Here is a 27,985-nt window from a genome sequence, read left to right on the forward strand (position 1 = left end):
TGCAACAAAGATGGCGCATCACGGCGGTGAAGTGAGATACTGGGTAGTTCTCCGTAACTTATGTACACTTTTAATCGTCTTTGTCACATTAATATGCAATTCAGTCGGCCTGTATCAAGAAGGAACAATAGAAACAGATGAGGTGGGTATTTGTTCATTTTAAATTCTGTCGGTATCGTCGTAACAAGTGGTTTTTGATGTGTTGTCACGGACGCTATCCGCTATCTATCGCTATCTCTCTGTCTATATCGCCAATTTACTCTACGTACATGTACGAATACTACGCCGTCCGGTACTTTGTTGTCTGCACGGTAGGCCTAGCCTACTACACTTTTTCACAGTCTACCGTTTATACATAGCCATAGGACCTAGGCCTACTGTAAGTGTAAGGTACAGTTGTTAGACCCTGCCCTGCCTGGCTATCCAGTGTCCTGAGTGTCTAATTAAATGCTCTAGATCCTAACAGTTACACTAAAACCATATAATTTTGCTTTGACCAAAAAATCGGTCTGTGACTGTGGTTTGCCGAGTTAATACGGCCGGGTCCTGTTCTTAGTAAATAGTAAAATACCGTCTGGAGTGGTGACGCTGGTCGTTGGTTAACATTCATGTAGGGCCTAGGGCCTATTCTACTTGGTTCTCACGGTTAGTTGCCTGAGTACGCCTGACATTGTAATTTGTATACATACACATTCAATGTCATCCAGAGGCAGGGCAGGGGGACATCTATAGCGTATAGTATTTCTTGCTTTTTAAACCAATTTCTATGTGATTATTCATACAGAAATGGATATTCCTGGCAAGGTTCTGCTTCCTATCAGACATTGGACGGTTACGATTCGAAGTGGAATATCCAAAGGTAAGCCCGTCTTGTACGTAGGCATTTCACTAATCACACCTTAAAAAATTTCTCTAAGTGTTAGTAATCTTACTGTGTTACTTTGTTGTGTGTCTTCCGAGAGATGAAGTTTTTTTCTTCTTCTCTTTGTTAAATTTGAAGCAACTTGCAACTTCGACCATGCATAGGTTATCTATAGCTACTAAATGTATCTGAGGGAACATTGGGAGACTACATTTACAGTACAGTGTATAGATGTTAGAAACATTATGTTTCTCGGTGTTTCAAACTGCAAGTGATTTATACAATTTTTTATTTATTTTTTTTTTATTTATCTATTTTTTTTTTCTTGGGGGGGGGGGGTCTTGTTTTTGTTCTTGTTTTTACTTTTTAAGAATTCTGAATAGTTCCTTTTCTTACCCTGAAGCACATTTTAAAATATCTCCTCATTTGTGTGTGTTGTTACAGGCTTGTTCGTATAAGGAAAACTTGAATATTGGGAAGAACAAAGAAATAAGGAAGTTTAAGATACCAAAATGGAATTATGGTTTTTCCCACAACTCTGTATGATCCCATGAACTCATCCTGAAAAGGTCGGGGGGGGGGGGGGGGGTGTGCTCAAAGAAAAAGATTGAAGATTGATTATAATACATTGTTGTCCACAATGGAAATTCTTTGTACATTGGATATGACAAAAGAAAAAAATCAATACATTAAAAGTACACCAGAGACATATCACAGAATGCTACTGAAACTAACTTGTACTAAAATACAGTGTACAATATCGCATACACCATAACAATGTGATATATGTTTACAAAGTTTAAACAAAAACTATTATATTTTACTTTTATTCAGTCATTCAACTCATGAATGTATGAACTATATTCTTTCCTGAATCATCACCATGATACATCAATCATCCACATTATATGATAATCAGAAACTCTTCTGTTTCGACAAATTCACAAAGGCACAATCACATAATACCTTTATACAAAAATAAAGAGGGGGTCATAACAAAACATCCCCAGGGCATGCCGCTTTTTATAGGCCTAAAACAACATTAAAAAGCAAAAATGATCACTATATCAACCAATTTCTAAATGAAAATACACAAAACACAAACCAAACAGATGTCTAAAACAAAGTTTTAAAAAGTGTTCCTAATTAAAAGTGAGTCCCACCTTTCGGACCACTATTTTTTTTTTTTTTTTTTATATCAGCCATTTCAAAACAGATTTTCATCAAATAAACTTTAGATTTCTCATAGGTTTGTATGCTCTTTGACATTTCATGTCCGACTGTCTTCTAATTATCTTGCAAAAAGTTAAAGGGATCTTATAGTTTTGGTTGAGACTTGTAACTTCAGGTTTTTATCAATTCTTGGTGAGACAGTGAGAATGAAATATGAAAGAGCATGTAATTCCAAGAGGGATTCAATGTTTATCTGATGAAAATTGGTTTTGAAATGGCCGAGATATCCAAAACAGAACGATCCTAATAAAGCATGGGACCCACCTTTTATTACGATCATTTTTTTGTTTACTTTGTTTTTGGATGTTTCAGCTATTCCAAACCTGATTTTATCAAATAAACTTTGAATGCCTCTTAAAATGGCATGCTCTGTACTATTTCATAATAAAGTGTTTTCTTGGTATCTTGCAAAAAAGTGAAAGCCCAATTTTCATCTCCACCAACACTGTACTATCCCTTTAAAACTGGAATCCCCACCTCAACCAAAACTTTACCTTTAGATTTAAATTGTATTTTTTTGAAACCATAGGAGATAATTTTGGTTGAGGACATACACTTATATGTACACCATTGCTCTGGTACATTTTCTGCATGTTCAGCGCAACAACTGAACTCTTTATTCATGAAGTAGAAAGATATTTTGAACCAAGAAAAAAACAAAAAACAATGTCCACATGAGTATTGACATTTGATGATATCAGGTACAGTAGTGAAATAAGGAGAGAGAAATCTGTTATTTGTAAATTTTCTGGATTTTTGCTGAATTCTGAAACAATGATTCAATAACTTTAAAAAGAAAAAAAATATTCTCATATCTGCAGAGTTGTGCAATACATAGGTCATGTTGCTTCTGAGCCCCCCCCCCCCCCAAAAAAAAGGCATTTTTGTGTATGTCCATGTTACCATGCATACATTACTGTATACATACAGGATTTTCCGCCACAACCACCACCACCACCACCACCAAAAAAAAAACCAAAAAAAAAAAAAGAGACGAAAAAAAAAAAAAAAAAAAACAGACAGAAAATTGCAAAGCATAATTTTTCTTTTACAGAACTTTCCCTGAAGCACTAAAATATTTGCTACATGTACATGTAGCAGACTGTATGCAGTTGGCTATTGACACTGCATTAAATTTTAGTTGAGACTATCAGTGTATGATCCTAATGCCAGTGGGGAAAAAAAAATTCTTTCATTAATGTGTATTTATGTTTATCATTATTATGATTATCATTTACAGGTACAGCTGTACTTTTTTCACAATGAAACAAAAAAGTCTTAACCTTCATGGGATTTTTTCATACATTTTTTTTTTTCAGGGATTCTTGCCTAAACTTGTTTGCTGTAAGAGCTTTTGATATTTTTTTTTAATGTATATCTATATTAGTTGTAAAGTAAAGTTTGTTGATACTCAATTGTTTTTCTTCCATGCCCCTGAAGGGGCTGTTCAAGAAATTAGAATCACTGTATCACTGTATATCACAAGTAGTAAAAAGTGACTTTTGACTGAAGACAGCGTACAATATTTGTACTCGCACAGTGTCAATAATGTTCTCTCATTGTCATGTGAATCATAATGACATGTAGGTGCACACTTATAATGTGCTGATGCCAAAGTGCATTTCATTGTGCACATGCCTTTGATTATCATATTTGTTGTCATTTCATTCCACCATACAGTCATTTGCCACGCAGAATCTAATTCTATACTACGATGAACCAGACCAGTGGCCATCAGTATACCCACCGGACACAGCCCCTCTACTGGTAAGCTGACACCACCATGCATGCTGTAAAACTGAAAGAGAGCTTGCTCTGTTATTGAATGTACATATTTTTATGTAAACTGTTGGTTGAGAATGATACGGGTGTTAAGGTGTCGCAAACAGTATGGCTGTAGTGGCAACTTAATGGCCTTACCATTCTCAACCGATGAAAATGTAGATTGGAAGGAATTACACTAATGTTAGTGTGCTTTGCATCAATTATTGAGGCGATAATGGAAAGAGAGCGTGTGCTATTATTGATTGTACAAGTAAATTGTCGGTTGAGAATGATAAGGGTGTTAAAGGGATGGTACAGTATTGATGGAGATGAGAATTGGGCTTCTAACTTTTTGCGAGATACCGGTACTAAGAAAACACTTATGATATAGTACAGAGCATACCATTTTAAGAGGAATTCAAAGTTTATTTGGTAAAAATCAGATTTGGAATGACTGAAACATTCAAAAACAAAGCGATCGTAATAAAGTGTGGGTCCCACACTTTCTTAGAATCGCTCTTTTTTTTCTTTCTTTTTTTGATATCTCAGCCATTTTCAAAACCAATTTTCATGAAATAAATGTTGAATTCCTATAGGATTACATGCTCTTTCATATTTCATGAAAGGTTTCTCATTATCTCACCAAAAAATGTTAGAAACCTGAAATTAGGTCTCAACCAAAACTATACAATCCCTTTAAGGTGCCACAAACAGTATGGCTTTAGGGCTTTAGTGGCAATTTAATGATGAAATGTAGATATGGAAGGAATTACACTATAAAACAATGTATTAATGTGCCTTGCAGCAATTGTTGTGGAAGAGTAATTGAATATCTGGATTGGAAAAGAATGGCCTGAAGATACAAAATGATGAAATGAAATAAAATGAAGTGAAATGAAATTTGTTCACGAATAGTCAACATTGTGGACATTTAACATAAAAAATCTTGTGACATTTTTGCATATAATTACAAAAGCGGAGGGGACTACTAAGAAGAAGTGCTTGAAAATCAATGTTAGACCCTCTATGGAATCGACAAATGTATAGTTTAACAATTCAAAAGAAAAAGCAAATTGCTGCAATGTAAAAACATCATACAGTACATGTACAAGGGCTGAATGTATGAGCTCTGCATATGAATATAGCATAGGGTTACATAGTACAGGTTTATTTAATCATGCTTTTAGGAGTAGGGGAGAGAACAAGATGGATGGTTTGCATGAAATGAGGTATAGAGTGCATAGAGACACCATGGTAGTGATATGCACTATATAAGCACTAAATATGTATATATAGTGGGGGATGGGTGAGGGTAATTATAGTACCAAGAACACTAGGGCCCCTTTTGATAAAAGAGTTGATATTATAGCAACTCTTGCTGAAATGGCAATTGTCATGGTACAACAAGAATCCATTTCCTGACTGGTTGTTGCTATGGGAAGTTGCCATTCCTGCAGGAGTTGCTCTCCTAACATCTTTTATGAAATGGAGACTAGGACTTCCCAATGAAATCCATACTGTGTGCACGACTATATTCTTTAGTTTATTTAATGATTTCCAGCTTGTAAGACAAGATCACACTTTGCAAAGCTGCTTTACAAGGTGTTGATTTGGCAATTAAGAACCCTAGTGACAAAGTGAGAAATGATACCATCCCTTTTCAGTAGAAGTGGTGGTGATACAAGATAACATACGGAGGGTTATTATGCAGGCATTTTTTTTTTTTTTTTTGCGAGTTCTCAGTTGTTGCAAATATCAGTCGACACAAAAAATTGTGAAAATGAAAAGCAGCAAAATATATTATATGATATATGAAAAGTTATGATGATGATGATATTCATGATGATGATGATGATTATAACATAAATGAAGGTACAGAAGAGTGGTAGTGAGTTTTGTCGTGATTAACCTTTTCACAGTCTACTATTGTAACACAAATTACAAATAAACCTTAGTTAATCATTAAGATGAAGTGGTATACATCGTGCATTTGTTGCTTTATTGAAACCATTCAGCACTAAATTAAAGTATGAATCGTGCATTAAAAGATTTTGCTACTCTACAGTAATTGCAATTTTTTTTTTTTCAGACATGTCATGAGAAGGAATCAGTACTCAAGCCAGAAAACCACCAGGTGATCAACCTCACCACGTCCTACGTCTGGTCTGGCTGCGTCCTCGTCGACACAGAGCCGAATGACGACTACCGCCTGGTGTTCGGCGATGAGCAGAAGTTTGACTGCAAAGGTGGGCGGAGCTTCCGCTCCATCCGCGACAGGTGGTGGTACATTGTACTGGACAACTGCAATGCGAATCATGTAAGTGTGTCTGTTCAGTGGTTTCATCAATTCGTGTTTCAACACATCTGTTTCTTGCCTTTCCATCCTGTAAACATTGTAGGAAATTGGTTTAAAATCAGAAGGAAAAAAAAAAATTGTACAAAAATGACATGTATGAGTCTGTTGAAATGTATTTATGAAGAAACAAAACAGAGAGCATAAAACACTTATTTAATCATTTAAAGTTATGCAAAATATCTTGTAACTATGAACAGATATGACAATGCTAATGGACTGTTCCAGAACAGGTTATTCTGAGGCAGTGTCTTTTGGAGAGAATTGAGCATACATGGTATATCTGGTTCCCCGCAGGTTTATACTTTATGATTCTCTCTTTAGAAAAATGGAATTTCTTTTATAACCCCTAGAAGTCATTCAGATTTCTTTTTACCTCCATATTTCCACTTTGATATAATATTTAAAATGAAGCAAATTATGTCTGTGAAAACATAGAAAATGTGTGTCAATACAGTTTCATTTTAGCTCACCGTTATTACACTCCAACTTTTCAAAACCGATGCTACATGTTGTGATGTTAACCAGTCTGTACAGTATTATCGCACTGTACAGTGTAGGGTATTCAGAGCTGAAACGTGTACCAAATATCATAGAGGGACCAACGCATCTCATTTGCTGAACTCGATTGATCAAATCTTCAAATGGTTTGCTTTTCTTATCACATTGACACAGGGCCTCTTGATGAACTACAAACTGACGATGACAAACGGAGAGGACTGGTGGCATAAACACTTCTCAGCCGATCAGTTTGGTAAGACAGTAATACACGTAGCTGTAGACATGTGACTTAAGCCCCATTTTAACAGAGCCTTTCAAACCAGAGTTGCCATGCCAACGTCCAGACAGTCTATTTTTACCCTGCATGTTATAAATCATTCTCAGCAAAATATTGCTCGGACGTTGGTGCGCTATTAAAAAAACTTTTCCCAAATTCTGCCTGGAGCAAGCTAGGGTAATTACTCCGGCATTACCCCCACTTTACCCCCGACATCCCTTCTGTTAAAACACTCTCGCGGTAACATTCCTTTGATACACTCAACACGCATGCGCAGTAGTCCAAACAGAATGACAACACAACAACACACTACTTGCTGATCCAGGGTGGTCCACAACTTGAAATTTGAGCATGTTGCAAGCTCAGAATCTGAGAATATTGCAGAAATTGTATGAGTGCGGAGCAGACATCACGAGCACATAGTACAAAATATTTCACAGCTTATCTCTCTTTGTGCTGTTTACATTCAATGTGCTGTCTCATATTTTGCACCCAAATATCTAAGTACCAGGTAGTTTGATGTTTTGCACATATGTTTGAATACATTTTATTTTGAGCTTGTTGCAAATACTTGAGGATGTTGCACAGCATGTTGCTGGCTTTTGAGGATGTTGCACAAGAATTTGAGCATGCTGCAGCGACATGCTGAAACTCCTCATGGACCACCCAGTGATCATGTGCAAGGATCCCACACCCTCTTCATGCATGAATTGGAAGGCTGTTGTGGAAACCTATGCGGAGAAGGATTTTGTGTGTGTTTATATTAGAATGGTACCTCGCTCTCTCCTGCAGTTTTATTGCTCTAGGTGAGGAATTTTGTTTTCTGGACTTTGTTCCAGCGTTGTCAGGGTAAGGTCTGTTAAAACAGGGCTTAAGTGACAATCAGTCTCACCTAATTGTCTGTACCTTTCAGTATTAAAACTGGATCCACATTGGCAGGTCTGTGTTCAGTATACATATAACTTTATGTGGACACACAATGTGAGTGTGTTATACTTCATATTTCAGGCACTGACTCGTAATATTTTGAATAGAAAGATCATGAGTTTTCCTCAAATGGTCAGGGTATTTTGTTGTTTGCCAGTTGGTTACCATGTAATCCTCACTCCCACATGAAACTCAAAGCAAGACAAGAACAAAACCAAGCTTGGCTTTGATGTATACCTACCCTACTTCCAGAAGCCAAACCCTCATACTTGTAAATTAAAAGTGTATAGACAGTCAGTTTTAGGGAAATTACCCCCTGGACAGTTACCCCAGACCTTTCCCCTGACCCTAGCTTAATCCTAGTCCAGAACCTGCCAAGTTTGCATATTTTGCTCAAATGCACAAACCCTTTCCAAAATGATCGATAAATTGCCAAATGCCACAGTGCAGTGAAAGCAATGCTTGTGATTCCATTCCTCTCACGTAGTTTGCAATGACATGGCCATTGAATATCAAGTGGTGCTCCATAGGGTTTTGTTTGTTTGTTTGTTTGTTGTTTTTTTTGTAAATTCTGATTTTTCTGTCATGGTTGTTAAAAACACATGCAAAAATCATGCTTCCCAGTCCTAGAAAATAATGCAGCTACTGGCCATTTTAAAGGGTGTGTGCAGTTCTGGTCGAGGTGAGGATTTAGCTTTTAACGTTTAGAGAGATATTCAGAAACCACTCTATGAGATGTCAAAGAGCATGCAATTTTAAGGGGTTTCAAAAGTTTATTTGATGAAAATCGGTTTTGAAATGGCTGAGATACCCAAAAACAAGGTGAAACAAAGAGATCCTAATAAAAGGCGTGGCCTGTCGCCTTTTATTACTATCACTTTTGTTGATATCTCGGCCATTTGAAAACCAATTTTCATCAAATAAATGTTGAATCCTTCTTAAAATTACATGCTCTCCCATATTTCATAAGAGGTTTCTCATTATCTCACTTAGGAATGTTCAAAACATGAAACCCCACCTCAACCAGTACTGTACAGTCCCTTTAAAGAACAATAATCATAGAATGCCATAAAATTGACATCCTATCAAAGCTTAGAATTTTCTCTACAACTTTCCTCATTGTTTGTCCAGCATAGAAAAATCATATAAAAAGCTACACTGGATTTGAAGAACAGACTGTTATTCCCAATGCATGCCTGCCACACAGTTAATGATAAGGCTCCTAAGCTACAATGGTGATTAATGGGATTACATAATCCCAATTCACCGACGCTCCAGCGCAGAGCTCGTTTCTAGACATCTATGCAAAGTGGTTTAGTTAACAATTACAACAAGAAGGAGGGGTTGAGCCATGGTACAATTAGAACTGGACTCATTAAGATGCAGGCAGCATCTTCTTCCAAACTCAATATAAAAAATGCAAGTGATTTTCCATTGGATGTATACAATGTAGTTTACCCAGCATAGAGGCTGTGGCTTATAACCTTGCACATTATCCTCCTGTGCATTGTTGCACTCAAGCCTGCAACTGGGAATGCATTATCCCCACTTTTTGCAGAGGGATTGTTGCCTATAGATAGCTGCACGGTGTATGAAAAGGGCAAGGACTTCATACAGTGCTTACAGTATATCACAAGTACATTGTAGTGACCCAAATATTAGTTGTTTTGTTTTGTGTTGCTTAATTTCTGATTGTTTTATCTATCATCTATAGAAATTTATCTATCTGTCTATCTATCTATCTATCTATCTATCTATCTATCTATCTATCTATCTATCTATCTATATACATGTATCTCAATATTAATACTAAATGTTTACGTAATAGCGGGCTGTTATTTTTTTTTAATTCTTTTTTTTTTTAATTTTTTACTTTGTACATGGAAGAACCAAGTGAAGAATAGGAAGGCATCATATTTGCCTGCACTGGCACAATATGTTAATAATACCTTCTTGTATTAAACAACAATTTCTGATTTGGCAGGATATGCGTGTGTGTGGTTCAGGTTGTGTTAATGACAGTACACCAGTTTGACATTGCAGCCTAGAAACATAAAAAAAAAAAAAAAAAAATACAGAAACTAACAAGTAGCCAACAAGAACAAGAACAAGGACAAGAACAACACCAACAGCAGCACATTTTAACACATTACTGCAGCTTATTATAGGCCTTTACAGAAATCGATTAGTGGAACAACCTTGTGTGGGCATGCAGCATTAATGGGGGAAAGCCTTTTCAGTATCATGATGGGAACAGAATTGAAGCAGCAGGAAGGATTTTTTTAATATATTTAGTGCCTTTGCTGTTTGTATCATCTGTGTTGTTGTAATAATCACCATCACCATAATCATTGTCAATTATCTTCATTAGACACAGAAGCCATATAGTTGACATCATCAGCAAGGATTATGACTATTTTAGTTTGATTGAATTTGATGGGGTTTTTTTGTGTTTGTTTGTTCGTTCCTTTGTTGTTGTTTTTTCGGACTCTTGCAGAAGCATGCAGGTATTGTCTCAATAAAATGCAGCAAACAATCAATAGGCCAATTCGCCATTTTATCCACATAACTCTACAACTTCACATTACTGAAAGCAGTGATGGATCAGTCAGAATCTTATTTGCACATGACATTGTCACATGCACTAATTGTCCATGCCCCCTATGCTCTGCTGAGCTGACCTTGTTTTATCTCCCCCCCCCCCTCTCTCTCTCTCCCCTATCTCTTTCTCTCTCTCCCCTATCTCTTTCTCTCTCTTGCTATCTCTTTCTCCCCCTCCCTTGTCGACATCAGGGTCATTGATTTTTTTACTATGTAGTTCATCAGGCACGTACATTTTATGAGCAGCAGTCAATTTAACTTTGGATGCTCTGAATGATAAGTCATGCATATATTCTGTCCCACACTCTTGATTACACCATACATGCTCCCGCTTTGTTAGCGGAGGGAAATTAGATCGGAGTCATAAATCAATAAAGTGTACTGTCATTGATGTGTTTCTCCTTCACCCTCCACCATCGCCCAGCATTTATTGTGGCATCGCTTCATTATAACTGTTCGTATTTTATCATGATTAAAGGGGAAGTTTCCCCCAAATATTCTTGTGGTTTGAGTGAAAGCAGCAATATCAGTGGAACATGTGTCATTCATGTATTGGTCTCATTTTGACATGTTTGCCCCTTCAAGGTATACTCTGTCTACCTTTAACTGGGCTCTAGATGAGAAAGTAAATTATGGACAAAACAGATAAGAAGCATCATTAAAACCCTTATTTTTAACCATCATTTTGTCTCGCTTCATCAATCTCATTTGTCATGCAGGTATTCTAGCGACAGATTTGACCTTCTTGTTCCTGTTTCTAGGCCTGTTCTTCTGCTCCGTTTATGTCGCAAGTAAGTAATCTTCATAGAGATGTGTGTTGACATATCCACTCAGGACCACTTCATTGCCCCGTCAAGGTGCTACATACAATGTAAGCACTTTACCGATTGCCCAAGGCAAGTGAGACTCAAAGTCGGGCAAGTGTTTTGGAACAGTTGAGAAAAAAATGCTTGTCCTAATTGGGACAAAAAAGTTTTTAAAGGGGGGATCCAGTCCAAAAATAAGTTGGTCTGATAAAAAAAAAGTAAAACCTTACAAGTTCAATGGTAAAAATTCGACTGAAATTGGATGTCAGGAAGTCATGAAATTTTGAAGTTTTGGCAATTTCTGCAAAACAGTTCTTGTACTGTGGATATGAATATGCAAATGAGTGAGCTGACCGTGTCATAACCTCACAATTTTCCATTGGCTGTGTACAATAATACCGTAAATTCAATGTTTCTCAAGTCCATTAAAGTCCGAAACATGATGTTATTTCTGGTTGAATATCTTCAGAATAGTGATCAATTAGATACAGGATTTAAGCCTCGGGCATAATTGCGTCTGAATGAAAAACTGGAAATTTCAAAATTTTTTGTACTATTCATGGCAAGTTGTGAGGGTATGACATGTCCACTTTGCCATTTGCATATTCATGTTGACTGTTCAAGAACTGTTTCCGCAAAAATTAGCGAACTTCCAAATGTCATAACTTCCTTGATTTTCATCTCATTTCGATCATAATTTTACCATTGAACTCATGATATTTTACTCTTTCTTATTAAATTAACTTTTAATTGGACTGGATTTCCCCTTTAAGCCACTTTTTTTTTTCACTCCCCCCGACAAATCCATGAAGTCAGCCATACAGAAGCCCAAAGATAATGTTTGTTTAGTGATGCAAAGCACATAGATTTCATTTCTGCAACACTTACTTGAAGAAGCCCTGATATATTGCAGCACCAACATTTGATCAAACCAAGGCTGTTACATACTCCAATATGTTTAAGCGTACAAATCAATGTGTGCTGTTTATTCAAATCTTTGTGTTTTATCAAGCCCCTGACTTGTAAGAGATTTTTAATTTTTTTAATTATTTTCTTATATTTCATCACTTTTTATTCGGGCAAGTGTTATGCAATAATTAGAAAATCTGTTTGCCCGACCAAGCTAGCGGTAACCCCCCCCCCCCCCCCAAAGTTATGTACACAGAGCATCCTGCCTTTATTTGTCCTGTCATATACTTGTACATATGCAAATGGTTTCCAATATGTGGATTGATACGCATTGCATATAGGCACCCTTTATGTGCACAATATGTATGATATCCCCATTAAGTGGCACCTCAGTCATGGGTGAGCATATCAGAAAAATATTGCCTCAGATCTAAACTCAAACTCATATGGTTCCACAAGGAAGAACAAAAAATGTGTTTATTTAATTGCCTTTGCTCCTAGGTGTAACAGGCATTTTTCAGTAGCCCTGACCTTTTTTAACTCGTTGAAGACTTGTCCCAAGTAAACTTGTTTGTTTGATAGATACTTTATTTTCTGCAAATCAATATATACATAAATTGAATAATAGTGAACATGGGAAACATACAAAGTATATTTGAAACAGAGTCGTTTGACTTGCATAAACAACGATATAAAAGGAAATTAATGATATTACAGTATGCATGTCTATGCAGCTGGGATTACAATAACAATATTATATTTAAGAAATGATAATGCAGAGGGCCGCCATTGTAAGCATTGCTTGAAAAGATGGCCGGCCCGAGGAAAAGGTAGGTAGATAAATTGGTAAACAATACAAATTCTGCTGCGAAGACAGCAGGGGAAAATAAACTCTGATGTGTGATGGTGGTGAATGTGCGTGCAAGTGCTTGAGAGTGCACAGGGGCAGATAGGCTGGGATTTGGAATGATAAAATTGGTTTGCTGGAAGAGGGAATGACTGTTTGACTGATTTGAATAGTGTGTCCTACAGACACCTGCCCAAGTAAACTTGGGCAGGTGTCTGTAGGAAATGCGTGTTATAGCAAAATCTGCATGTCCTCAATGGGTTATTTAAGATTAGATATCAAAGTTTTCTTATTGTCACATTAACCCTCACCCCTAATATGATATATACACAAAAATATACAACAAAAACAAAAGCCCAAACTGTTAATACAGATATGAAGTAATTGCAGAAAATTTTGATCATGCTACAAAGCCTCTTCTACTACAAGACAGCCAATGAATATTACTGATACATGTGTTAATATTGTTAATATTGTTAATATTAAAGGCAATCTATGCATGCAATGATATGTGACCAGCCCATATGTTGGTGTGTAAATAAGGCTGGCATACATATTGCATTGCAATGCTTGCTAGTTTACACACAGTATGCTACCACTCAGTTAAACAGTATCAATGTAGAAGTGTGCATCAGTATTACTATGGTCATCCCACTCCTCTGAAGATGTGTTCACAAAATTGAAAGCATGTTTTAAGACATGCGGGTTCAATTCAGTCTTGATGAGCTGTTAAATATGGTACATCATCATGTTGCTCATATAAAGCCAGAGATTATAGAAGGAAAAAAAATGCACGTAAAGCTGACTTTGGCTTTACTACCTTTACAGTTTAGTTACTTTCATTTTATTTATTTATTTATTTGTTTATTATTATCATTGTTATTATTATTATTATTTTTTTTTTTTTTTTATTATTAATGATAATAATATTATCATTATTAATATTTTCCTTGCAATGAAGTAGGCCAATTGTACACATATATTGATTTTAAAGCCTAGCATCTGGCAAATTCATATCTTCCAAAAACAAAAACAAAAATTACTCTCTGGCATTATATGGTTTTCAGTGACAACACCTCACAACTGTAGATGGAAAAGAATGGTCTAGAATATAATTTATGATTGTGTTTTGTTTACTTGTTTACAACAACAACAACAACAACAACAACAACAACAACAACAACAACAACAACAACAACAACAACAACAACAACTACTACAACAACAGCACTCTCCTCCCCTACCCCACCCTCCCCAAACGCCAATCCGTATGTAGCAAAGCTTCATGTTCATAAATTTATACAGATTCTGGCATTATGTTCCACAATTGTTCTTTCTTTTTTTTTCAGTTGTGGGCATTTTATTTGTACAATGCCGGATATTTGAGAAACCCCAAGAGGTATTGTCCGTCTGTGGCATGAAAGCCATTTTAAAGATTAATGATCAAGCAATTTGTTGAACAAGGAAATAATCATACCTTCTATTTTGGGAATGTATGCCAGTGCAAGATCACCTGCTTTCAGGCAGCAATTATAGTAATTAAATTCAGTCATGCGTAAAGGTGCACACATTATAGTGAAGGATGGACTTCAGGAGTTAAAATGACAATAATGATATCAAACAGGTACTGGGTATATGAGCCTTTTACACTATTGCATGCACATCTCACAGAAAAGACATCCACTGCGTGTACGTTAGTGGTGACAATTTTTCTACATTGTGCAGTCCTATTGACTTTTGTGTTTTAATAGGACATACTGTACGTGTACACTGCAATAGCCACACCATGTAGTTTGGTAATATTTCGTCAGCAGACTGCGTCAGTTTATCGATTCATACTCTATTTCAGTGATATTCTTGTCAAATGTCTTCAGCAAATTAATGTGCACTTTCACAAATAGTTTGTTGTTATCTGTGAAGGATCTGAAGGTGATGTTATGCTGTAGTGTGCTTTTACCCTGAACTAGACAACTTCTTTATGAAACAGGTAGTCTGATTTTGCAAACCCACTCAGTTCTATCAAGTGTTATCATTAGTTGCATGTACCTGTAAAGTAATCCATGTACTGACCGCAGTTCAAAATTCCCTTTGCATTGACAAATAAATGTAAAAGTAGAAAGTGTAGGCTTGACTTTCCTTTTAACGCATTGAGGACGGACTGATTTTGCTACAACACACGTTTCCCGAAGACACTTGCCTGAGTATACTCGGGACTCGTCCTTAATGGGTTAACAACATTTCAAACCCTTTAAACGAACATTCTCATACCCAGCTAAATAAAGTGACATTTCATGAGGTGAGCAATTGCAGTTTCTTTGGGAATTTCACTTTTTTATGTGCCTATCTGCCATGTGTCATGACATGTTTTGTTAACATACATTATGAACAATTTTTGTGCTGCCAAAGATGGAAGTAATATTACACAGACTGGTGTGATATCATGTTTTAGTAGGTCAAGGCAGTGAAGTCGCTTCTGCTCTAAAGGCTTCCGAGATGTAACAGTCTTTCTTTTTGTGTGCATTTGTTTTTCTTTCAGATATCCTGACCAACAAGTCCCTGTTTCACACAACCTACAAGATGTACATGGTTGTGCTATTTCTCTACAGTAAGTGTGATTTTGCAACTGATTGACAAATTGCCCTACATCGACGTAAATAAGCACTGAATTGATCAGTGTTTTAGTAGTAGCCATGATAAAAAAATCATGGGCGTACATACTCGAGCAGGATTTGAACCTACGACCTCCTGATCACCGGACAGGCGTCATCTCCACTAGACCACCGAGCTTTCGCCCGAAAGCAAGTGTTGGTTCTAATCCTTATAGCATGCAGCGGGTACTGCTTTGTTATTCAAATTCATGATTCTCTGTCGTCGAGATGTTTTCATTGCAACTGATTGACAAATTGCCCTACATCGACGTAAATAAGCACTGAATTGATCAGTGTTTTAGTAGTAGCCATGATAAAAAAATTCATGGGCGTACATACTCGAGCAGGATTTGAACCTACGACCTCCTGATCACCGGACAGGCGTCATCTCCACTAGACCACCGAGCTTTCGCCCGAAAGCAAGTGTTGGTTCTAATCCTTATAGCATGCAGCGGGTACTGCTTTGTTATTCAAATTCATGATTCTCTGTCGTCGAGATGTTTTCATTGCAACTGATTGACAAATTGCCCTACATCGACGTAAATAAGCACTGAATTGATCAGTGTTTTAGTAGTAGCCATGATAAAAAAATCATGGGCGTACATACTCGAGCAGGATTTGAACCTACGACCTCCTGATCACCGGACAGGCGTCATCTCCACTAGACCACCGAGCTTTCGCCCGAAAGCAAGTGTTGGTTCTAATCCTTATAGCATGCAGCGGGTACTGCTTTGTTATTCAAATTCATGATTCTCTGTCGTCGAGATGTTTTCATTGCAACTGATTGACAAATTGCCCTACATCGACGTAAATTTTTTTACGATTTTTTATCATGGCTACTACTAAAACACTGATCAATTCAGTGCTTATTTACGTCGATGTAGGGCAATTTGTCAATCAGTTGCAATGAAAACATCTCGACGACAGAGAATCATGAATTTGAAGTGTGATTTTGTTTCTGTAAATCAAGAAATATTCACGGCATTAAATTTTCGTGAATTGGAGCCAACAGCCTCTTTCGCGGCACAAAATTTTCACGAATTGCCACTGGCATAAAATGCAAATAGTGTAGACAAGAACTTTTGTGTGCATTTGATTTTGCGAATCTTCGCTCTCGCAAAATTCGTGAATATTCACTTGTATGGACATAAATGTGTTGGTCATTTTATCATTGGCAGTGGAGAGAGAGAGAGAGGAAAAAAAAAACTTTATATATTAAAATTGATAAGCTGCAATAAAGTAGATGACATGTATGGTGAATAGACTAAAATTATCATTTATGTGCATATGTACATGAAGTGCATGTTGCCAATCTATGTCTGTGAATTTCTCTGTTAGATTCAGCAGCTAGTGAAAGATAGACAAACCATACCTTGGTGTAACAATGTCATTGTATCACACAGAAGACATTGTGAAAGAGACCTATAAATTTATAAGCAAATAATCAACGTTAGTGAAGGTGATGGGACAAACTATCACTTCCGAGACGATCTGGATGTAGCGATCTTTCCGAAGCGCAGCTGAGGAAAGATAGCGTACACATTCAGATTGCCGAGGAAGTGATAGTTTGTCTATTTGCCTGAAACTAAAAGTTGATTATTTGCTTTTATATATTCCACATCTAGGGTCCTAGAAATTCCCATTTTATTCCACATCTGAAACCGTTTTAGCTGTCTTTAGGTATCATTAGGGCTTAGGCTACGTAGTTTACTTTAGACGTGTGTACGTACTTATGACAAAACAATGAATTTTCTGCGCGCACTGCGCGGCACCGAAGTGAAAGTGAAAGTGAAAGTGACCTAGTTAAATGAAAGTCCACAGTGCAACGCACTTTTATTTCGCACGTACTCATCTCGCGTTAGGACTGTATGGACTGAAGAGATCAGTGAAACAAAAGGGACTATCAACATAGAGTGTAACGAACTTTTCTTCTCAGGTGATGTGATGGGCAAAACTATGCTTTATCACATGATCAGCTCTTGACCAATCCTATAGCAAGATTCTTAGTATGTGGAATATAATATGGACTATTACATGAACCCTAGCAAGCCCTTCAAGTTCATTAAAGTACAAGTTCACCTTGATATACATGTGGATTGAGTGAATGCAGCAATATCAATAGAATACATCAGTGAAAGTTTGAGGTAAATTGGACAATCTGTTCAAAAGTTATGAATTTTTAAGGTTTCTGCACAGTCACTTCTACATGTATGAACTGATTTTTATCAAATAAACTTTCAATTCCTCTTAGAATTGTATGTTTAACATTTCATAGAGTGGTTTCTAGGTATCTCACAAATAGTTAAAAGCTGAATCCTCACCTTAAGCAATACCATACCATCCCTTTAATCTGATTTCGGACTTTTTTTACTCTGCCAAGAACCCACTTTTCAGACTGTTTTAGCAATTTAAATATGTCCCCATTGAAATGTTGACAGTTTGATGCACTGAGTCATAAATTTCTTATCTCTTTGCAGTGGTGAGCTTAATATTCTACATCATCCTGTACGCGGATTATGCCAACGACGGAACGGAACTGTCGGGACTCAAGTTCACGGCGAGGGCGTGTCAGTCCGGTGCCGACGCCCTCTTTCTGCTGCAGCTGATCCTCATGGCGAAAGGCTACACCATCACACGGTAAGCATACAATGTACTTCTCAAAGGGGAGTGAAACCCAAAGATACATGTGGATGAAGTGAATGGATTTAGATGAACATTATATCATGGAGAACTTTGAAAACCTTGCTATTTTTCTCAAGAAATTTTTGATCAAAATCATGATTTTGATGGAGCATTAAACCAGCTGGTCTGTTTGAACAATTATGTGGTAAAGTGTGAGTGTGTTCCATGTGTTATCTCACAGATTTTCACTTGCAATTGTTTACCTTTTCTATAGTATTTAACCCTAACTAGGCCGGGCTATTCAGGTAGATGATAGAGCCGGGGGGGGGGGGGGGCCTCCCAAGCCCTCCGGATCTCGGCCGTCGACCGCGCGATCGCGACGAAAATTGGCACACACATTGCCTATGATGTAATCTAAAGTACCATGAAGTTAATTTTTTCAAAAATTATCATTTACACTAAATTATGCTAATTTATGCATAATGATGCATGAAATCAGACAATTTGGTATAAATCACTAAATAAAGCTCAAAACAGGCACATTTTTTGTGTAAATATTCCTTTTAGTGTCCTTAGCAAATGTAAGAGAAAAAAATTGCACAATCAGAAAAAATTTCCTAAGTATTTTATTGTTTTTTTAATTTCTTATGTATTTCTTTGTTTTTTCGACTTTATGTTTTTCATTGTTTTTCCGATGAAATTTGTCCGTGACATTATTCTGAACAAGAAAATGTGTTATTAATTGATTTTAATCAATAAAACCCCAAAATAATCATGCTTTTATGAAATTTGCCTGTAAACACAGTTTGCATTGAAATTGTACACAAATTCACATTTTTGAGCAATTTTTGGTCTGACATGCACGTGCATATTTATGCGCAACTTCGGAACCGCGCACCCGGGCATCGCAAATTTGGTGTCAAAAGATGCGGGAGACTCGAAAGAAAAAAGTCATGAAACGTCGCGGCGATAGCTTCTCGCGATAGCGATACATCGCACGAAACGTCGAGGGGGGAGCCTCAGAGGCCCCCCCCCCCCCCCCCCCCCCCCCCCGGCCTAGTTAGGGTTAAACATCATTCTGACTCCAGTTCTTTATACACGTGTAACTTGTATAACTGCACAGATATTTTTTTTATTTTTATTAAACTGGAACCATAGACAAATGATGTCCTTTGGAGAGGAAATGATTTCTGGTCCAACCTATTATGTTTATCATTTTTGGATGGCTTTGATTACAATCATTGTAATTATTAATGGGGAAATTTCTTTGTTTTTGTTTCAGTCAGCACCATTATCATTGTTAATTGGTTGGGACATCATTAATGTCATCGCCTTGATGTCTCAAATGATGCCTCAAATTTCACCAATTAATCTACGGTTACTATGGCAGTGAGGCAGCATGATTTAATAGTTGAAAGACAAACAAACAGATATATCATTGCTGGACACCTGACTCCCCTCCTGGTCATGTTTCAGGTTCCCAGAGAACAGCCAATCCAATCCTTATGTGCAGATGACACACATAAAGAAAGAAAGTTCACACTGTTAGTATGACACTTGCAAACAGCTTTTGCAGGTCTCTCTTTACCAAACAATTTTCTCACTTTCGTCAACAGGGGGCGCCTTAGTCATTCTGGCTCTGTGAAGATCACCATTCTCATGGCCATTTACTGCATGCTGTATGCTGCTCTCTTCATATATGAAACATATGTAAGTATCTTGGTGTGCATGAAATAATTGTGGTGTACTACAATTGTGTGAAGTGTAGGATGTGGTGTTAGTGTTGGAGAATATTACCCCACGTGATATTTCTCTCTTGGTTGTTTTCTATTACCTCCCATCGACAAGTTTGTGTTTAAAGGGATCGTATAGTTTTGGTTGAGACCTAATTTCAGATTTCTAACATCTTTTGGTGAGATAATGAGAAACCTCTTATGAAATATGAAAGAGCATGTAATTCCATGAGGAATTCAACGTTAATTTGATGAAAATTGGTTTTGAAATGGCTGAGATATCCAAAAATGTGCGATTCTAATAAAGTGTGGGACCCACACTTTATTACGATCGCTTTGTTTTACTTTGTTTTTGGATGTTTCAGCCATTCCAAACCCGGCGATTTTCATCAAAACAAACTTTGAATTCCTCTTTAAATGGTATGCTCTGTACTATATCATAAGTGTTTTTTTGGTATCTCGCAAAAAGTTAAAAGCCCAATTCTCATCTCCATCAATACTGTACCATCCCTTTAACTGTACCTCTGTAAAATGTGAGCACATTCCAAAGAATTCAGTCATTCAGTAATTGACTACTGTGTAAAACCAGCAATATTTGCAGCATTAAATTTTTGTGATTTGGAGCCAACAGCCCTTTTTTTTTTGTGTGTGTATGTGTGTGTGTGTTTTTTTTTTGGTGTTTTTTTTTTTTTTTTTGCGGAATGACATTTTCGCAAAATGCCACTGGCATTCAATGTCAGTAGTGTAGACAAGAACTTTGAATGCATTTTGATTTCGCGAATCTTGACTCCTCACAGAATTTGCGAAAATTTCATGCATCTCATTTCTTGCATGTGAAAAATTCTGGTTTTACAGTACCCATCTTGAAACATTTTCATCAGGTTATTACCTCCGCCAAGGGAGGAGGTTATGTTTTCATTACTGTTGGTTTGTTTGTTTGTCTGTGTACAAAATAACTCAAAAAGTAGTCAACGGATTTGGATGAAACTTACATGAAAGGTTGAGAATGACACAAGTAACAGATGATTAAATTTTGGTAGTGATCCGAGAATTTTTGGGGAATTTATTAAGGATTTTTGATATTTTGCTATTTTGGCAGGTAGGGTCAATGAACTCGGGAGTTCAAGCTGCGCATTTTTTAGGTTTTCATACGCGCACTAAAGTGCGTGCTCCACTTTCTGCTAGAGCAAGGCACGCCTTGCAGCTGAGGGTTTATGACGTAACAAAATCTTCTATATTGGGAAATCGGGTGATTTTTCAGCACGTACAGTATACCTATGGGTGGAAATCACTGATCTCTGTGTAAGAGCCCAAAGAGCTTTTCCCCAGTGGTAGAGAGGAGAAAAATCTCTTCAGGAAGAGCCAGATCGTCCTTGGAAAGTAGCTACTTGGCGGAGGTCTGCGCTCTCAGAGTACTTTTCTAGTTTCATATGCTACATATCTAAGAGTTCTGTCATTCTTAAATTGACATTCTTTTTCATCGATGCCTTGATGTGATGAGCATTCCCCAGTCTCTGTTGATGACGACCCCTTATAACATCTGACCCAAGTTTATGACATCGTCTTTCTATCTATGACAGGCCTTTGATGCTGGTGAGGTGCTCTACCTGTACGAGAGTCCAGCGGGATACTGCCTCGTAGCGTTGAGGGCGCTAACCTGGCTGTGGTTCATCTACGCCATATTCTTCACACTGAAGCACTACCCGGAGAAGATTTCCTTCTACGTGCCTTTCTTCTTCTTCTACACGCTGTGGTATTTATTCTTAAAACATTGTTATCGTGCACTGTGTACTTGGAGAAAATTCTTGTATATTGTGGTCTGCTGAACTGTCAGAGGAACAACATACAAAATATTTGGAGGAGATACAAATATGTGTGCAGCAAAAGTGCCATTTGTTGTGAAATCATAAAGAACTACTTCTCAATTAAACTAGCCCTGTGTGCAGATTTTAACCAGTTGAAAGTCTTATTAAAGTTTCCAGTTTTCTGCAACGTAAATGAAGGATAGTTTGCTCATCATGCTTGTCATTTCAAAAATTTTGCCGTGCTTTAGATATTATTCATTTGCTGAGGGTAGTATGAATTGTTTTAGAAGCATGACTTAAAAGCCATTTGTTATACAAATGATGCACAGGATAGAGTGTGTTAGTGGAGGCGTAGCGCACTCGAGGGTATTTACAATTGTGAAACGTGCACGAGGCGAAGCCGAGTGCATGTTGCACTACATTGTAAATACCCGAGAGTGAGCTGCGTCTCCACTAACGCCATAAAATAATCCTGGGCATCATTTGTTTTATAAAATGGGTCGAAAACTATCAACATTTTTCATGTACCTTTGTGGATCAAGATGTCCGAAGATGTTCGTCCCGAACACGTCGCACTCGGAAATCCCACACATATGAGTACTGTACGTATAAGAGTATACGTACGCCACACATGTTATGCACACAAGAAAGGCCGGCCGGCAGCCCGAACTAGAAGTTGTTTACAGGATTGACAGCGCGTATAGTAGCGCGTGACGCACTTGTAACAACTGATTGAGTGCGCACTGCTAGTGCAAACATTGTGACGTCGGCCGTGGATGTTAGTGAGAAATTAATACAAGCACACGTGACTCATTTCAGCGCTTCCAATTGGCTACATTCTTGAACCCATTTTATAATATATTATGATATTAAAACATGGCGTATGTATATATGAGTGCACGAAGTTGTGCCTGTCAAATTTTCGGTGCACATGCTCGAGGGCAAAGGTCAGACATCAGGGTGAAATTCTTAGAATTTCACTTTTCCCCCCATATTTGTGCAATACCTGAAGGTATTTTCTTAAAATTTAGCATATACGTGTATTAACCCTATTCTAACTGGGCTATTTGAGACCAAGTTTTTACTGAGGGGGGGTCAATTTGACCCCCCTTCAGACCTCAGCCGCCGATCGTGCAATCGCCGCGAAATTTTGCCTGAAGATAGAGGTGGATGTAAACTACAAGATAACATCGTCATACAATAGAAAAATATTGCCTTTCTATTTTTAATAAATTAATTATGCAAATTTGTGCATGAAATCATATTTTCACCTATAACTCCATTAAAAAGACTGGAGGATTGCGAAATTTTTGTGTCAGAATTCCTCAAGACACACCAAATAATTTTCTTGAAAAAAATTAGCACAATCGAAATTAATTTCTTTTGTTTTTTATTGTTTTGTTAATTTCTTATGTATTTTATTGTTTTTTCGACCTTTTGTTTTCTATTGTTTTTTTTGCCAAAATTTGTTGCAGGCACTTTTTCAGGCTTATCTACACTAGAATTGATTAATTTCAATGGTTAAAAGTTGAAATAATCTAATTTATATCAATTTAACCAAAAAACACAATTTGCATTGGATTTGCACACGATATCATGAATTTGAGCTGTTTTTTGGTTGACATGCATATGCAAAACATTACGTAACTTCAAAATGGTGTACCCGGACGTAGCAAATTTGGTCTCAAAATATGCGGGAGACTTCAATGAAAAAAGTTGTGAAACGACGCGGCAAAATCTTTGCGCGTTGCAAAATCGTGGCGCGAAACGTCGAGGGGGGGGGGTCAATTTGACCCCCCCAGTTAGAATAGGGTTAACAGATAAGTCGACATGGAATCTTGACCTATTATTAGAACCATGCAATATGGCGGGGGCATGGCAGTCCCCACAGTGACCTAGTTTTGTGTGTCTTAATCTGCCTTGCCTTGAGAGTTGAGTTACACCACCAACACCTGTTTGAGAAATACCCCTGCATGAAAATATTAAGAGAATTTAAAAAAAAAATTGCTTTTTTTTTAAAGTATACATTCCAATGACATGTTTCTGATGTGTGAAAGATAATTTTATTTCCCCTATCTTCTGAAAGAGGTGTAAAGCCAAGTGCTCTTTAATTATGCGAGAAAAGTGAAAAAAAAAATGTTAAACTGTCTTTATATTTTCTTGATATCGTTCTGTGTATGTGACATCACAAACTGTAGAAATCTATTCATCCAGCGATGGTGGCACTAAACTTTTGAATGGATTGTCCGTTATTCCTCAAACTTTCACTGATGTGTTTACTAACATTGCTGCATTCATTCAATCCACACGCATGTTAAAAGGAGACATCCAGATGATTTTCAGACTTTTACATTTGAACAACTATAAATTACTTATACTGAGTTCAGAGTTTCTGAATTTATAGTGACTGAAATAAGAAATAAGAATGTTTTTAAAATGTAATACAAATTGCAACGAACAAGAATGATGACTTGGCAGCCTCACCATAAGAATGTGTGAGTTGGGGCTCAAGTAAGCAGGACAAAAGAAGGCATGCCAAAATTCTACATAGGTGAAATTGTTAAGCAAGCATTATTTTAATGGAAAAACACTGCTAATTTTTGAAATATTCTACATCATCAGAATTGTACAGTGTGATTTGTTCAGATTTTTTCCGAGTATCGGTTTCTCAGCTCAAGGACCACAATAAATTCCACAAATCTGTACATGGAGCTGTCGATTTATGTACTACATGATGTGGAATTTTGAAAATCGTCTGGAATGCCCCTTTAAGGTGAACTTGTCCTTTAAACGACAGTGACTGTATGTCTTCCCACTCTTCCCCTGCTCAGGTTTTTGGCCATGCCCATCATGACGCTCATCGCTACATTTGTCATGCCCAAGTGGTGGCGTGAGAAGGCCATGAACGCCATCGAACTCATCATCGCCTTCCTAGCACAGCTTGGCTTTTTGGTAAGGAAGAGATTCATATCCCTAACTTCCATTAGTCTCTGCATATTTACAGATGCAAACTGTTATTTTTTTGTAGGATTTTTTTTTTTGTTGGTCAAATACAGTGTATAGAGCTGGTTTCATTGAAAGTACTGTTTTTCCCAATTTGTATTACTACAAATGTCTATTGCTGCAAAGGTTACAAAACTGTTAGTTCTGTTGTTTTTCCACCAAAAATATGTCATTGTGTTTAAGGTGTAGTAGTGAGTATTATTAGTCATACTTTGCATTGATCCTCAGAAGTATGCACCATTTTTTTTTTCAGTACCTCTTCAGGAACTAGTGCTCGAATTTCATACATGTGGCCGTCAATTTGCCTTTCTTTGCCGAAAACTAGATTCTCACACGTCCGTCGGCAGCCAACCACAATTTCCCTTACCATGTGAGGACAACCCAGATTGGTGTGCTCAACGACCCCGACGGCAACATGACAAACAACATTGACAGCTACACTCACCACGGCGTGGACGCCAACATCTTTCAGGTCGAGCGCCCGCCAAACTTCACAGAGCTCTTTACTGTCGACCAGAACGTACAGAATAATACGAGGGCCCAAGCATACTCCAAAGGTCACACTAACGGACACGCCAATGGAATGTCGAACGGGGCAGAGATATCCACGGTATGACTTGATTAAAACAAGACCAATTTTCTGTCATCCACTCTACTTTGATAGCGTGCAACTTTCAAGATCTGTGTTAGTGCTGGTGTTAACACTAACACTAGGGAAGTGTTCCAAATTTGAAATCACTTTGTGTCAGTGGTTTGACCTTTAAATCTTTATGTGGTTCTCATACTGTAAAAGCGGAAATTTTTTGCAGTGTTGAAATTTTGCGCATTTCACGCAACCAGAAGCTAGCAAGAAAATAAAAGCATGCAAATATTTTTGCATGCCATATGTTCCAGTAGTTCATGTCTTGATTCTGCAGAATTAAAAACACTTGGAACTCTTCTTACCCGGTGAAACGCGAAAAATTAGTCGCACGACAATATCCACTTTTACAGTAGCTTGTGCTGGGCAAGCTACTGAATTATATCTACTGAAATGAGCTCCACAAATGGTGTCAATTTGTGTGCTATTTTTCCATTTGCTAATGCTAAATCTTTGAGATCATCTAATTTGATGTTGGTTCAGCGTAGCTAACTGTATTAGGTCAGATTTTGCGCATAAATTTTTTATAGTCTGGATTGATTTCAAACTATCAGACTCTGCTTTCTAACTAGTTTGTCTGACCTGAAGCACTCTGACATTTGCATTTTGTCTTGCCTGACGTTGACACAGCAACCACATTTACTCACCCTTTTTACCATCTTACTCCAGCACTATCACCAAACCTGAAATCTTTCAGTATATTTGCTATCTCAATCCCATTGTGGTTAGTACCATTCTTTTCCTTCTTCTTCTTCTGCCACTACTACTATCACTTTCACTTTGTTTACTGCTATTAATAGCTGTGCTTCTTCTTGTGAAGCTGCTACTACTACTACTACCACTACAGCTCCAATTTACTTTTAATTATGTGTTTTGTTTTGTTTTGTTTTTTTTGCTCATCTTCTTTTTCATCTTTTCTACTCCTACCTTTTTTTTCTTCACTACCTCTTTTCGTCTCTTCTTTTTTCCCCTTCTTTCTGAATCTAGCTTTTCATATGTTACATATTCATAACCTTCTCTTCTAAATTGTCCTCATATTCATGTTGTGCATGTTCTTATTATTATAATTCATTTGTCTCCTCTTTTTCTTTGAGTCAGTGTGGTATTCAATTGTTGTTTAAATGCCAAATGGTATTCTCATTTCAAGAGATGACCCTAATTTAAGCAATGACCAGACGTGTGACATACATAATGAAGGAATGAATAGAAATATTACTTGACGTACACAAGTATATCCCATATTTTCTCCTTGGTTACATTCTTTCTTTAATCTCTCTTAACAGGTTGTGAGGCAAGACAGAGATTTGACTGGCATGTTCCAAGCCAAATAGGTGAGTAGCATCGAAGAGATGTGAAAAATCGTTCTTTGATGGTTTGATTTTGAACACTTCAAAGAACAAAAGAATACTTGCATGGCCCAAGCCATGTCCAGAAGCACCTGTGTTTGTTCACTGCATATTTTGTCATCTATTTTGAAAATCTCCAAAACAGATTAGTGTGATTGGGTTCTCAATATGCTCCCCCAACTATCATCCAATAACACTGGCTTGCAGACATATATTCAGATGTTTATTTTCTTCTTTTTTTACCCCTTCTCAGTATTTGATTACTTTTTTTACCATATCCTATGGTACCTTGCCATATTTTGCATCTAGTTTGATATAAGTAAAGTTGTTGCTGTGTCAGGCAAGCCTCAAGCAAGCTCTCTTGTAGTCAGGAACAATTTTGTATTTCTTCTGCCCAAAAAGCTCACTGGAACCAATGCTATTAATCTTCTTGTTGTAATGACTATGATATTCATAAAAGTTGGGCACGTTGGTTGAATTGAGTGAAAAGTTTGGGGGAAAAAATGTGTTGATATTTGTGCCATAAAAAAGAAGGAAATGTACAATAGAATGCTTAATGGGAAGGAAATTAATATTTCGAACATTGAACTTTGTCTTCACACTTTCTGCAAACATTCAGTAGGTATGCTGTAACGGGGTAGAAACTGCATCCTGAATTTTGATCTGTTTCAGGGATGGAAAAGTGCTGTTTATACACTGTTATTTACAGTATTTATAATTGCTTAAGCTACCTGTCATTTTCTTCTTTCGTCTCTCTTACAGCACGGATGCAGTGTTGTGCAGTCTTAGGAAAATAGAATCAACGTAAAATGAGAAGAGGCAGCCACTTACATCTTCACTGAAAAATGGCAATATCCCATACAGAGCGGTGACCGTAGGGTTTGTACCCCACCGATCAAAACTAAGCTAGTCTATTGCAGAAGTGGTAGTGTTGTAAAGACTGCAGAGAAATAGACTGTTTGTGCTAGATTGCATTGTGTTCATTGCTGACCTGTGTGGTAGAGTATTCAGAAATACAAGAATCATACGACGGTTTTATTTTATTAAGTTCATGCCAGGCGTAGATTTTTATCTCTGCAGAATCAGTGTGAATGAATGATGTGTGTGT

General features: G+C 37.2%; 1 protein-coding gene across 1 annotated transcript; it reads left to right on the forward strand.

Moving 5' to 3' along the window:
* Positions 1–27,985, forward strand: LOC140230021 (transmembrane protein 145-like). Its single transcript, XM_072310228.1, has 14 exons — positions 1–142; positions 785–859; positions 3,776–3,862; positions 5,949–6,176; positions 6,888–6,966; positions 11,238–11,309; positions 15,617–15,685; positions 18,206–18,365; positions 19,967–20,060; positions 21,664–21,836; positions 24,720–24,840; positions 25,217–25,501; positions 26,815–26,862; positions 27,640–27,985. Exons 1-13 carry the CDS (start codon positions 11–13, stop codon positions 26,860–26,862), a joined length of 1,623 nt encoding a protein of 540 aa, XP_072166329.1. The 5' UTR covers positions 1–10; the 3' UTR covers positions 27,640–27,985.

The sequence above is a fragment of the Diadema setosum genome, chromosome 6, assembly GCF_964275005.1.
Source record: "Diadema setosum chromosome 6, eeDiaSeto1, whole genome shotgun sequence".
Taxonomy (NCBI): Eukaryota; Metazoa; Echinodermata; class Echinoidea; order Diadematoida; family Diadematidae; genus Diadema; species Diadema setosum.

Coding starts and splice junctions, on each gene's coding strand:
- LOC140230021 (XM_072310228.1), top strand. CDS start 11: ATGGCGCATCACGGCGGTGAAGTGAGATACTGGGTAGTTCTCCGTAAC. Junction 143..784: donor GAACAATAGAAACAGATGAG/GTGGGTATTTGT, acceptor TTATTCATACAG/AAATGGATATTCCTGGCAAG. Junction 25,502..26,814: donor ACGGGGCAGAGATATCCACG/GTATGACTTGAT, acceptor CTCTCTTAACAG/GTTGTGAGGCAAGACAGAGA.